General features: G+C 42.0%; 1 protein-coding gene across 10 annotated transcripts in view; it reads left to right on the top strand.

Moving 5' to 3' along the window:
• Positions 1–13,953, top strand: part of tdrkh (tudor and KH domain containing) — a 193,849-nt gene that overhangs the window by 3,043 nt on the left and 176,853 nt on the right. For 4 of the 10 annotated variants that reach the window (XR_007886745.1, XR_007886744.1, XR_007886742.1 and 1 more), the window contains exons 3-14: positions 72–166; positions 1,074–1,275; positions 2,672–2,811; positions 2,909–3,230; positions 3,339–3,505; positions 4,278–4,453; positions 8,561–8,625; positions 8,726–8,877; positions 8,979–9,089; positions 11,216–11,270; positions 11,348–13,300; positions 13,384–13,924. Coding sequence is in view for 5 of the 10 variants with exons in the window: in XM_051416784.1 (XP_051272744.1) it covers positions 72–166; positions 1,074–1,275; positions 2,672–2,811; positions 2,909–3,230; positions 3,339–3,505; positions 4,278–4,453; positions 8,561–8,625; positions 8,726–8,877; positions 8,979–9,089; positions 11,216–11,270; positions 11,348–11,433; positions 13,219–13,257 (1,610 nt within the window). In the remaining 5 variants the exon portion in view is untranslated. Of the gene's footprint in view, positions 1–71; positions 167–1,073; positions 1,276–2,671; positions 2,812–2,908; positions 3,231–3,338; positions 3,506–4,277; positions 4,454–8,560; positions 8,626–8,725; positions 8,878–8,978; positions 9,090–11,215; positions 11,271–11,347; positions 13,301–13,383; positions 13,925–13,953 lie in introns of those variants that run through there. The other 6 variants (XM_051416784.1, XR_007886743.1, XM_051416787.1 and 3 more) reach the window with 6 other exon arrangements.

A 13,953-nucleotide genomic window follows, 5' to 3' on the forward strand; every position in this document is an offset into this window, starting at 1 on the left:
ACGGCCATTTTTACACTAACCAAATCTGTATATATTTGAGCATACATGACAGATCAATATTTTGCCATTAGCAGGTGAAGGGCCAAACCCTGAGGTGTCCAAGATGACACTTCCTGTAGACGTTTATAGGAACATATCCAGATACCAAGCCAAGTTTTTGGACATGGTGAGTACGTCAATATCAGATAATGACTTTTCCTCTTCAGATATTGAGCAATCATTGGCCTGTTTTTTAGATGTGTTTTTTACAAGTCAAAACATCCTCAGATCTTACCATATCAAACAGGTTTTTAAGGTTCGATATACAAAATCCACTTGCAACTAGATGATGCTCTGGAGCGCCAGTATCTCAGACCAAAACAATGTGTGCTACAGACAACCAGACTCCAAAACCTTTTACCTTGCAGATAATCGTAAATTACACTTCAAACTGGACGGAAACACAATTAAACTTACCTAAATCTGGTATTTGTTAGTCTTTCCCTCAATCAACAACTCTGGTTTGGTTGAAATAAACCCTTAATTCACTGACGTAGATGAGAAAATAGCTGTGATTCAAGCTACAATGGCTGCCATGTAATGTTAGCTAATCTGTGGGGACCAATGTGCCAGTCAAAGTACGTCCACTGAAAGTAGTTGTTTTTGCCACTGACAGGCTCAGATTGTTATTCCAAGTGTCTTTGTCCATCATGGAAAGGATCCCTACAGAGATAGACCTTTAGTTTAACCAGAAACAGCTGTAATGTTGCAATTGCTTTCCACAAGAGTATATAGACAAAAACGGTAATCTTACCTCCCTTATCAACGTAAAATCATAACTTCTTTCAGAGTGAACGGAAACAGAACTCACCAAAACAGTCTTTGTTGCAACAATCACCAACTCTGGTTTGGTTGAAATAAATCCTTAATGCACCAATGTAGATGAGTAAAACAGCAGTTTCAGTGCACGAACATGCACATGCGGCCAGGCCAGATTCATAAACAAACCACAGACAGGCAGCTGGTGATTGTGTGATAACAGTCCTTTCAGGTAGCCTAACTATCTGCTCTCCTGCCATATCTTTCTCTCTCAGGTGACCCAGAAGTCTGGAGCTCAGGTGAGGGTTTTATCAGATCCAGGGGAGCCAGGATGTAAGACGGCGGTGTGTTTCCTGCTGCAGGGCTCTAAGGAGCAGGTCCTGCTGGCCCGCTGTGTCCTGGAGAACCTGGTCACTGACTGTGAACCGGTGGCCGAGGCTTTGGAGGTTCCTCAGACGGCATTTGGACGTATAATAGGTAGCATCCGATCAGATTGATTACTGATTATTTGTCTCAGAACCTTTCTTCCACTGATGTGGAGCTAATGCTGTAGACTGATAATTGCTTCTATTATTCTTCCCAGCTGTACTGATCACTATATTATATAAACAGTGAATCAATTGGCAATGTGATGCCACACATTAGAAGTGTAGAATCCACAGAGAATTATCACCTTTTTCACCTCCTCTAGCTTGTGCTTTTGGTTTTCCAGGCCACCAACTGCTCTCAGCAGCAGCTTCAAGATTGGCACTGATGCCTTTTTAACAGTTTTTGGACAAGTATGGAGGCTTTGATACACACTCACAAAACTCGTTAGCAAGGTACATTCAGTGATGGTTTGGCTCTGAACTTGGGATTTGGCAACAATAAGAATACTAGTTTTAAACTTTAGGTCAGTTAAATGCTCATTCTAAGCAACCAGTATTGTATTGATAATTTCTACCACATTATTTGGTAGACAGCGCGACAATGAGGAGACGGTATGCAATTTGTATTTTTTCATAGTTGGCCAGTTTTGGCTGCCTTAGACCGGAGCAGAGGGTATTTTAACCTCAATAATGAGCATAAATTGAGCTGATCTACCTTCTAATAAGGAACTTTGTAAACAGCATAAAGTAACGTGGAAAGTGGGGCTAAAACACAACAAGATCTGTCACAGCTAGTCTGACTGATCTCCAAACTAGACTTTCATCACGTTTCATCAGGAGTCATTAAGAACACCATTAATAACAAGCACATCATGTTTAATTAGTAAAGTAGTTTAATAACAGGCACAAAGGGCAACCCTTTACAGCACACTGCTGTTAGAAACAATCAGCTGATAATGATCCTGATCAGCCAGTGTTGGTAATCAATACATACATTATTAAAGTCTTAATCAAACAAATAATTAACAGCAGTCAGCATCAGTGGGAGAAGACTGTGGGAATGACAGGCGGATAATAATGTTTCAATAATTAAGATTTCTCACTAAAATAAGAGCTGGTTGGTGGATTAGATACATGCCAAATTGAACACCAGCTCATAACACTGTCTATTATATGTGTGTGTGCCGTTACCAAAATAACTACCCAGTTCTGGTGCTGGAGAGAAGCCCGGGTCTGCTTTCACTGGATGTAGCTCGTTGCATCCAACACAACCAGATATTTAGCCTGTGAGTCTCTTCATGGGAGCGAATGCTGATTTGGTCTTGGCGCATTTTTATTGGCGATCTTCCAAAACAGTCGGCGAGTGGAAAATCAGTGCTATAATCACATAGTGTGATGTGTGTGTGCTTTACCTCTCTTTCTGTGTGTGTGTGTGTGTGTGTGTGTGTGTGTGTGTGTGTGTGTGTGTGTGTGTGTGTGTGGCTGTGGCTGTGGCTGTGTTGCAGGCCGTGGTGGAGAGAGTTTGAAACTGATCACCAGGACCACAGGGGCCAAAGTGGCTTGTTCCAAAGAAAAGACACATGGTCCCGGGGCAAAGGGCAACGTGACAATCACAGGGACCAGACAGGAGGTGAAACAGGCCAAGGTAAGGAGTTTTCACTCATTGGGATTTCCCATGTGTCCTCTTATTTAAGCATGCTGTTGAGAATGAGTGTAACTCCACCTGTGTGATCTGTTTGCAGGAGCTGATCCTAGAAAAAGTCAGAGAGGACATGATGGTGAGGACGAAGATCTCACAGTCGTCTGCTCTGCGGCAGAAACGTGGCCACACCGCTGTGAACCACACGGCGGACAGCGCTGACACTGAAGCACCAGTGGGGCTGAACAACAACGGGCTCTTCTCCCAGACAGAAAAAAATGGCCTCATCCACACCAACGGGGGCACAGGAGAACCAGAAGATGTTTCAGACAAGACGGAGGAGCTGAAAATCACCAACACAGACGAGGAGGGGGAGGAGGAGAGTGTCTCCACAGACTCACTCTCCGAAATATCCAAGTTTGAAAGTGAGTTCAGTGTTTCTATAGTCAAGAATCCACACTGCCTCACTATGATCTGTCCTTGAACACATCATACAAAGATTATATTTATTTTTTCTCTGTGGTGTTGTCCAGTCCCCAGCCCAGACCTGAGCTTCCAGCCTGATGAACATCTAGAGGTTTATGTTTCTGCTTACGAGAACCCGAACCACTTCTGGATCCAGATCCTGGGGGTCCGCTCGCTGCAGCTGGACAAACTGACAGAGGAGATGAACCGCTTCTACAACAGTGGCAACCCGACTGTGAGGACAACACTCGTCTTTCTTTTTGTGTTGAATTGTGACAGTGACTAACTGAAAAACAGATTTTTAAACTGTAACAGATGGTGTTCTTAAAACCATGGGCACTACAGCCGACCAGACTCCATTGACAAAACCGTTTTACCCAGCAGATAATTGTAACTTCAAACTGGACAGAAACAAAACCGTCTTTGTTAGTCTTTCCACAGTCTTCCAACAATCACCAACCCTGGTTTGGTTGGAATGAACCCTTCATCAACTGACTTAGATTAGAAAATAGCCATGAGATGGACTTTAATAGCTGCCGCTAACGTTAGCCAATCCTTGGGGACAAATGCGTCTGAATTAAAGAACGTCCACTAAAAATCAGACTCAGATTGTGTCTCATAACATAATGAAAAGTCCCTACATAGACCTTTTGTTTAACCAGAAACAGTCGTAATGTCACTATTACTCACCACAAGACTCCATGGACAGAAAAGGCAATTTTACTTTGCATATCAACACGACATTCTCAATTCATTCAAAGTGGACAACAACAAAATAAAACTCTGATAGTCTTTCCACTGTTCCAACAATCCTTAATTCACTTACAGAGATGATAAAAACAGCTGTGTCCTCCTTTTCAGAGACTTCATTTTACAGGATATCATTCTCTCTTCCATGTCAGCCTTTGAACCTACAGTTGGCTTAAGTTTTGTCTGTACAATGTCAGAATTTAAAAAACAAACAAACAAACAAATGACATAACTTCCCCATATTCTCTGTTCTCCAGGAGCAGAGGGTGGAGACCATCGTGGTGGGGGACATTGTGGCTGCTCCATACCGAGACCACGGTACATGGAACAGGGCCAGGGTGCTGGGAGTGCTGGGCTCTGGACTGGTGGACCTTTACTACGTTGATTTTGGGGACAACGGGGAGCTGCCCAGGGACAGCCTCTGCCGTATGAGGTAAGACAGAACATTTTAGAGGGGGCCACCTACTGACTATTTGCTGCGGTTGGGTCTTACAATGTAGAAGTGAGTGGTTTTTCACGTCACGGACACCCATAGTAGGTGCACATTAGACCACAGACCGCCAATTTGAAAGGTCTTAAGGAATCCCCTCTGAGTAATTATTTTATTTCTTTTTAGTTTGGAAGAAAGTCCAGTTCCAACTAAGAACCAAATTGGAAGTATTCTATAATGTATGGTACAAAATATGGTGTTGTGATATTGTATCGATTAACTCAGATTTTATGCAAATGTTGGTGTGTTCTTTATACTTTGAGAATTTTTCTAAAATTAGATTAAAAAAAGAAATTGCAAGATTGCCTTGCTCACAGTATCTCAATTCATTGAATCGTAACCCCTGTGTTGTGATACGTGGCGTATCGCCAGATTCTGGCCAACACCAAGTCCTAATATTCTATTCCTCCTTCTGCTGAGGACCCCTTACAACCCGCTCGAGTCTAGTGCAGACTATGATTTGTCTGTATCAGTCACACACACAAGGCCAAATGAAAGTAGCGTGGTGCGCAGACACTAATTCTATCATTAATTCAATAGGAGTTGTGCAATGAGCATTATAGGAAATGAAAAGCAGATGGAGTTCATTTTTTAGTTTATTAGTTTTTTCAGTTATAGATAACTATGTTGCTTTTCTAGATATGTGTATGGTGAACCTGAGAAATACATCACTATCGTCTTTTCTCCCAGATTTCTCCTAGTGTAGTAATCTTGTAATCAGTATACATACAGTGGGTACCGAAAGTATTCAGACCCCTTTAAATTTTTCACTCTGTTTCTTTGCAGCCATTTGCTAAAATCAAAAAAGTTCATTTTATTTCTCATTAATGTACACACAGCACCCCATCTTGACAGAAAAAAACAGAAATGTAGAAATTTTTGCAAATTTATTAAAGAAAAACTGAAATATCACATGGTCATAAGTATTCAGACCCTTTGCTCAGTATTGAGTAGAAGCACCCTTTTGAGCTACTACAGCCATGAGTCTTCTTGGGAATGATGCAACAAGTTTTTCACACCTGGATTTGGGGATCCTCTGCCATTCTTCCTTGCAGATCCTCTCCAGTTCTGTCAGGTTGGATGGTGAACGTTGGTGGACAGCCATTTTCAGATCTCTCCAGAGATGCTCAATTGGGTTTAGGTCAGGGCTCTGGCTGGGCCAGTCAAGAATGGTCACAGAGTTGTTCCGAAGCCACTCCTTTGTTATTTTAGCTGTGTGCTTAGGGTTATTGTCTTGTTGGAAGGTGAACCTTCGGCCCAGTCTGAGGTCCTGAGCACTCTGGAAGAGGTTTTCTTCCAGGATATCTCTGTACTTGGCCGCATTCATCTTTCCTTCAATTGCAACCAGTCGTCCTGTCCCTGCAGCTGAAAAACATCCCCATAGCCTGATGCTGCCACCACCATGTTTCACTGTTGTGATTGTATTGGGCAGGTGATGAGCAGTGCCTGGTTTTCTCCACACATACCGCTTAGAATTAACACCAAAAAGTTAAATCTTGGTCTCATCAGACCAGAGAATCTTCTTTCTCATAGTCTGGGAGTCCTTCATGTGTTTTTTGGCAAACTCTATGCAGGCTTTCATATGTCTTGCACTGAGGAGAGGCTTCCGTCGGGCCACTCTGCCATAAAGCCCCGACTGGTGCAGGGCTGCAGTGATAGTTGACTTTGTGGAACTTTCTCCCATCTCCCTACTGCATCTCTGGAGCTCAGCCACAGTGATCTTTGGGTTCTTCTTTACCTCTCTCACCAAGGCTCTTCTCCCACGATTGCTCAGTTTGGCTGGACGGCCAGGTCTAGGAAGAGTTCTGGTCATCCCAAACTTCTTCCATTTAAGGATTATGGAGGCCACTGTGCTCTTAGGAACCTTGAGTGCTGCAGAAATTCTTTTGTAACCTTGGCCAGATCTGTGCCTTGCCACAATTCTGTCTCTGAGCTCCTTGGGCAGTTCCTTCGACCTCATGATTCTCATTTGCTCTGACATGCACTGTGAGCTGTAAGGTCTTATATAGACAGGTGTGTGCCTTTCCTAATCAAGTCCAATCAGTTTAATTAAACACAGCTGGACTCCAATGAAGGAGCAGAACCATCTCAAGGAGGATCAGAAGAAATGGACAGCATGTGAGTTAAATATGAGTGTCACAGCAAAGGGTCTGAATACTTATGACCATGTGATATTTCAGTTTTTCTTTTTTAATAAATTTGCAAAAATTTCTACATTTCTGTTTTTTTCTGTCAAGATGGGGTGCTGAGTGTACATTAATGAGAAATAAAATGAACTTTTTTGATTTTAGCAAATGGCTGCAATGAAACAAAGAGTGAAAAATGTAAAGGGGTCTGAATACTTTCCATACCCACTGTATATCAGTATATCTGGGATCAGTTGTGCATCCTCACATCGACGTTACCACAGTCTGGGAGACAAAATCTTTAGTGGTTTGAGCATCACAGCAATTCTTCAAAGTCTTATGGTCTGCACTTGGCTTAACTCGGCCATAGAAGATCTCTGTGACTGGTAGACACGTGCTCCTCTCTAGTCCTCATACAACTGTGTATTTGTGTTCCAGTGTTGGTAGCAGTCTTCATTTTCGTCCAGTTTAGTCACAAAGATTCATTACATTTTACTTTCATTCTGAATATTTTCTCCCTGTAAACTAATTCAGCTAGGCTAATACAGGTATCAGAAATTGGAATCAAGGTGACAGTATCAAGTGCTGAGAAGTCGTAAAGCAGCATTTCCCGTTCTTAGTCAACACTTTTACTTGTGTAATAGTGATGCGGGCACGTTCATGTCGACTAGAGAAAATCACAGGTTTAGGCGAGTCAAGTGACAAAGCCACATTCAGAGTAAGCTGTTAAAGGTGCAGTGTGTAACATTAAGGAGGATCTAATGTCAGATATGGAATATAATATTCATAGGATGTTTTGATTACTGTATAATCACCTGAAAATAGAAGAAGTGTTTCCGTTACCATTTATATCTACAGAGGGAGCAGGTCGCCTTCAGTTGAACCACCATGTTTCTACAGGAGCCCAGAACGGACAAACCAAACCCTGGCTATAGATAGGGCCTTTTCACTTTTTTTCACACGTTTTGTAGCCACCGCGGAGTGTGTGAGTTATGATCTGGAACTATACCACTAGATGCCACCAAATCCTGCACACTGGACCTTTCAATAACTTTTGCGTGCAGTAATCCACCTTCTCCACCTCTTTCTCTATCACTTTCTCTCTCAAACACAGCATCTTGTCATCTTGTTCATTTTTAGCTTGTCTCACCTTTTGTCATTAAAAAAAAACATTTTTCGTCACTGTTGTGTTTACCCTCGAGCTGTAATGCAGTCAGGGTTGCCACGCGTCACTTGGTGATAAAATGACCAAAATATCCTGGAAATGAACGATGTTGTTCTGGAACATTTGAATTTTACCCTACGTAAACCTGGGTGCGTATTTTGTTTGAAACTCGACTGTTGGTGGGATCAGCTGCGCAGTGAAACACTTAAAGCAGGTTCACCAGACACAGAGCGGAACAGCAAAAATACTCTGCTCCCATGACCTGTTCACACAAACATCAAGTCTGAAATACGGTAGATGTCAGATCTACATGCATACAGCCTGTTATTGATGATCACATATACACTTGTTGTTGTGGTTGATAACTGTTACATACGTTCTACCTCTTCTTTTAGGCTAATAGGTGAGAAGATGAATTTTCTGTAAAAGAAACGTATTTAATTTATTATTGTTTCTGACTAAATGTTAAAGGTTAGAGAAAAACTGTCTATTAGCCGTAGACTGCAGGTCCACTCTGCTGAGGTCGCAGTGGAAATAATCAGCTGTGGTGAGAAGAGCCAAGTGCAGCACAAAAGCGAGGGTAAAGACTGACCACCATTATGGGCAAATGCTGTCCTGTATTGTCAAGGGAAAAGGAAAATACTTCCCAAAAAGAGTGGGAACCCTGCGAGTGCATATGCAGCATTGTATGTGGCATCAGTTACAAAATGGCACACTAAGTTATTAACAGCTTTTGCTTTTGCTGCATTAATATTTCAGGAGCGACTTCCTCAGCTTGCCATTCCAAGCTATTGAGTGCAACCTAGCAGGAGTGAGACCAAAAGGTACAGCTCTTGTCTTAATAACTTAGAAAAATCTTTTTATTCTGAAACCTCTCTGATTTTGTCCTTTTCTCCTCTAACTCAATGTTTATGTTCTCTAAAGGAGAGGAGTGGAGCGAGGCAGCCCTGGATGAGTTTGAGCGGCTGACGTACTGTGCCTCCTGGAGACCCCTGCAGGCCAAACTCTGCAGCTACTCTCACTCTGAGGTCTCCTCCTGGCCCAGCGTCAAGCTCTATGACAACAGTGAGGGCAAGGTGGGCCAGCAGTTTCTTTCTGATTTATCTGTGTTTATCTGTGTGGTTTGTTTCTCATCCTGTCTGCCGTTTCCTTGCACGCCTCTTGCTGTCTGTCTCAGACTGTAGACATCGGCGAGGACCTCGTACGACTGGGCCACGCTGTCAGCTTCCAGGAAGTAGTGAACGGGAGGACAGAAGGCGACAATCTCGGCTGTCTGCAGAGGATGCTGGTGAGTCACTGAACAGGCTGAAACTGATATTGGCCTCACTAAAACTGGTGCCTGTATCTATAGCCCTTGTTTAATATCTTTAACCAGATCTTCATTCTTGTCTCAGTAAAAAGGTTTTAATCTAGATTTAAGGGGCTATTTCTATTAAATCCCAGGATTAAATAAGAGGAGAAGAATGTTCTTTTTTTTTTAAATTGTTGTGCAGAATCGGATCTTAATAGTGTTAAATACATTTGACAGAAAATTAACTGACAACCAAGTTGATAATCATTCATCTTTTAAAGCTGCAGTAGGTAAGCTTTATAAAAATAACCTTTGCTGTAACGTTCACTATATCCTGACAGTAGTACGTGAGACAGATAATCTGTGAAACAAACAGGTTCCTCTGGCTCCTCCTAGTACTTCTAATGGTGTTTGCAAGAATCCACCGGGCCTGAATGAAAACAACCAATCAGAGGTGAGAAAGATGGGTGATTGTTGAGTCTCATTCCCAGGGTGTCAAATACACACTTTGGGACCCTGGAAATGAGACTCAACAATCAACAATGTTCAAGCTTCCAACCCTTGGGTTCTTTTATAGATTAAATAATAATATAATAATAATAATATAATTAATAATTTTTTAAAAATGTTATTTATACAGCACCTTTCAAAACAGCAGTTCCCAAGTGCTTCATAGTTAAAAAAGGGAGAAAGATAATCAGCGTTAGCAATAGAAAAGCAATGCATAATGGTATAATGGTAAGCATAGAGGCATAACAATACACAGCATAACAGCACAATTTGAAACAAAAGCAGATACTCAACAATAACAGCAGTATAATGAAAAACAAGATTAAGATCATTAAAACCAGTAAGAATTCCAAATGTCAGACAGGTGGGTTTTTTAAATGTGGCACAGACTCAGCTGACCTGACAGTGAGGGGGAGGCAGTTCCATAGTGTCGGAGCTAAAACCGTAAAAACACAATCCCCCTTTGTTTGGAGTCTAGACTGTGGGACATTTAAGACCAGTTGGTCTGCAGGTCTGAGTAATCGTAACTGCTAGTTTGATAAACAATACACTGCTTAATCAAAAATGGAATCATCAGTTGATTATTTGCAGCTCAGTCTGAATCACTGACTATGTTTACATGCACAAAACATGCTGTTTTTTTCCCTTTTCTGAAAAAGACAATAGTCCTACTAATCCGTTTACATGGCTAATGAAAATGAATAATTCATTAATATTCCTGTTAATGATGTACTACAGAGGAGTTTCCCTCCTTTTCAAACTGCAGTAAGGGTTAGGGTTAGGGTTAGGGCTCGGGCTCCCAGGGCGGTTGTGCACTTGTTGCAAAAACAGCCTCCCTCTTTCATTCGTTCAACCAGCCTCTTGAAAAGGTTGGGGTTGCAATATTTGCTCATATCCAAAAACCTGTTGATATCCAAGTCTTACATAATATTTAACAGTAGGTGTATTTCCCTTTCCAACAAGAAATGTAGTAAAACCCCAAATGAGACATGTTCCAAATGTGTTGTATAAATGTCCAACGAATGCTTCTAAAACCTCCGAACATCTGCATATCCCACTTGTCTCAAAGGACCAGTGTGTAGGATTAATGGCATCTAGCGGTGTAGTTGCAGATTGCAACTCTGCTGCTTTACTCTCCATTTCCAGGTGTGAAGTACCAACTACGGTGGCCATGAAATGTGCCAAAAACACGAGTGAATGTTGAAGTGTTTGGTTTTGTCCACTCTGGGCTACTGTAGATAAAAACAGCTCATTCTAATGTAACAAAAACGTAACAGTTCCTATATTCAGGTGATTAAACACTAATGAAAACATACGTATGAATATATCATATTCCATTTCTGCCAATAGACCCTCCTCTATGTTACACACTGGACCTTTTTAATGGGATAATGCTCCATTCGGAATAATTGGTTTGTGGAGCACTGTTTTGAAGCCTCGAGTTTGGTGTTATAGTCGTCGCCATGGTGTTTTTTCAGAGCCAGCGGCGGTGACGTACTGCGAGTTGAGCTGCTCTCATTGACTGCGCAGTTTCACCTGCTCACACAATCTCGTATTCCACATAAACAGTACACTAAAATATTTATGTGAAAAGATTTCTTGTCCTCCTGTAGGATGACGTGATAGGAGCATCATCAGAGCTAAGTCTCTCCTGTATCAGCTTATCAGGTGAGTACAGCAAAAGGATGAGAAGAGACTGAATCAATGCAGAGTTCTCTCTTCACACGTGTTACTGTTGATTAAAGGCACTCGGCAACAACGAGAAGACCTGTCACCATCAGTGTCATCTTCATCTTATCCATTTATCCCGAGGTCCGTGGAGCTGCGCAAGGTCAGCATGAAACACGGTCCCTCATCTACATTCACTCACAGCTCTGCCCACTTGAGCCCGGCCAGAATGATTCACATTATTCAGTCACCACCCACGCTAACACACACCATCAGCCGCGCTAAGTCTGGCGTCTCTGTGCCGACGCTGCGGCTTGCAAACTCTCATCTTTCTTTCCCCTCCTCTGCTTCCTATTTGGAGAGCTTCTCAATCATTTGGGAGTTAACCAGTGATGAGATGACTGAGGACAACGCCCTGCTAGAAGGAAGTAGTTTTGGAGGAGACACAAGGGAATGAAATGTTGAGACCAGATAGAACCACAGAGAGCTTTTACTTCTGTCAGTCCTCGAGCAAAGAGGAGGACAGCGTGGTAAGGAGCTGCATCAGCACAACCTCCACGCACTCCCACGCAAGCCAAGACTCCAGTCAGAGGGACGAGTTCAGAGAGGATATGTGACAACAGGGGGAGAGGACAGCAGAGACAGCAGAGTGATAGCAGCTTCCTGCAGCAGCTGCAGCAGTGATATTGAGCCACCACACACCACGCCAGAAGGTGGGGCAAAATATAAAATATTGGATAGAGGGAAAGTGGGAGTTGGTACGATGCCACATCTGAAGACGGCGCCCCGCCTGATGCAGCAGGTAAAGCTTCTTGAACAGAGCCAGAAGTGAAACTGAAATGTGGAACTAACAGCTGCACAGACAAGAGGACAGACACAGGACAGATTTCCACATGAACCTATTTACAACAAACTGTACAGGTTCAGGTAAATGTCGAATTACAACTCCATAATTCACTTGGTGGTGATTTCTGCAAGAACATTAATAGGCACGGATATCTTTCACACTCTCTGTTCCGTGATCCGGAAATACTGTAATCCAGATGTGTTTCCTCTGATTCCTCAAGGGTGGCACTGGCTCAGACACTGGACCCTGTGATTAAAGTAACGGCTGGTTGGTCAGTCAAAAGTACTCTAATACATGAAAATAAGGCACAACTGCCACTAGAGTTATGCTGCAAGTTTGCACGTTGCAGTTTTTATTATTTGGGCAGAAAACGAGAGGGAGATGCAACAAAGGTCCAGACTCGAACCGGGGATGTGGCATGTTCATTTTGTAGTCACAGCATGATCAACACAAATACTTCCCAAAACATATTTATTTGATCTATACATTATGAATATTTTTATCCATGTCGCTTTCTATTGAGTTCCACTATGTTGAACTGCCATCCTGATCCAGTTGATTTGAAATTTGGGCTTAGCCCTTCAAAACCAAATCTAATCAGACATCATTCAATAATGTTTCAGCAATGAAGCCGAAAAAAACCTGATTAAAACAAAAATGTAGCAAGTGTTAAGGAGCTACTGGCTGCTGCATCTACATGCACAGCTGTTGCCATGACTGCATTTTTATATACCATATTAACTTTATATGGCCATAATTTGGCAAATGTGTGCGCATGCTGTGGAGTTCTACCCCATGAGGTAAACTAACAACAACAAAAGGGATGACTGCAGCTTTAATAAAACAAGCCAGTAACTGATCCATCAACAAAGAAACAAGACAGAGAACTTGAGCAGAATTCAGTGGCAGCTTTCTGTACTTGACAGGTTTCCATACTCACTGCTGCACAGACACATTTCAGTTGCTGTTACCTGGGAGTCATTACATTGTGATTCTGCCTTCTGCACTGTGGTGGATAAAAGGTGATTCAAGTAGTAGTTATAGTAGGTATGATTATTGAGCAGGCAATAACTGCAGTGTTTTTTTCTGTGTGAACCTCAGAGGCTGCCTCAATCTCAGGAAGCGTCGATGATGTCATAGAGGATGAGCTGCTCTGAGACCAAAGATGTTCATGAATATGAAGGTATTGTTTCCAGGCTTAGTGAGTTTGAACATTCTCTAAAGAACTGGACTTATGAACCATTATGTCTGTCTCTTCTCTTCCAGCACTGACCATCCCCTTTTTTGCATCAGTTCAAATGAGACTCAACCGCATAAATCCTCATTGTGAAGCCTTACCTACTTGACAAGCGGAAGTTCTTCCAGCCATATTCACTTTATTGTTACTTCAGTACAAAATGAATTCTTCTGTTTTGCCTTTATGCTGTTCTGTTGTACCTGATGCTGCTTGGCTTATTGTCGTTACTATATTTTGTGTTCAAGAAATGAAGAGAGGAACAAAACCAGAATGCCAGTATTATTTCTGAGAAGCACTGTGATCTGAGTCACTGGAACCAGAAGGCAGCTGGTTAGCTGACAGTTTTTTTTCTCCACTTATATGTGTAATTCATTGTCGGTATAGTGGGCCTCACAAGTTATTATAGTTTGAAAATGAAACCATACAGTATTATTGAATGTGGTCCACAGATTGTGTTCAGTATAAAAATGTGGCATCTACTGTATCATTACCTAGGGACAGAGCAGTTTGTCTTCAGAGGTGTAATAGACTGCACTATATATAATAAAGGATTTATTTTATGTGAAAGAATTGTTTGTGTCTTTTTTGCCTTTAATGGA

The sequence above is a fragment of the Dicentrarchus labrax genome, unplaced genomic scaffold (genome assembly GCF_905237075.1).
Source record: "Dicentrarchus labrax unplaced genomic scaffold, dlabrax2021, whole genome shotgun sequence".
NCBI classification, from domain to species: domain Eukaryota; kingdom Metazoa; phylum Chordata; class Actinopteri; family Moronidae; genus Dicentrarchus; species Dicentrarchus labrax.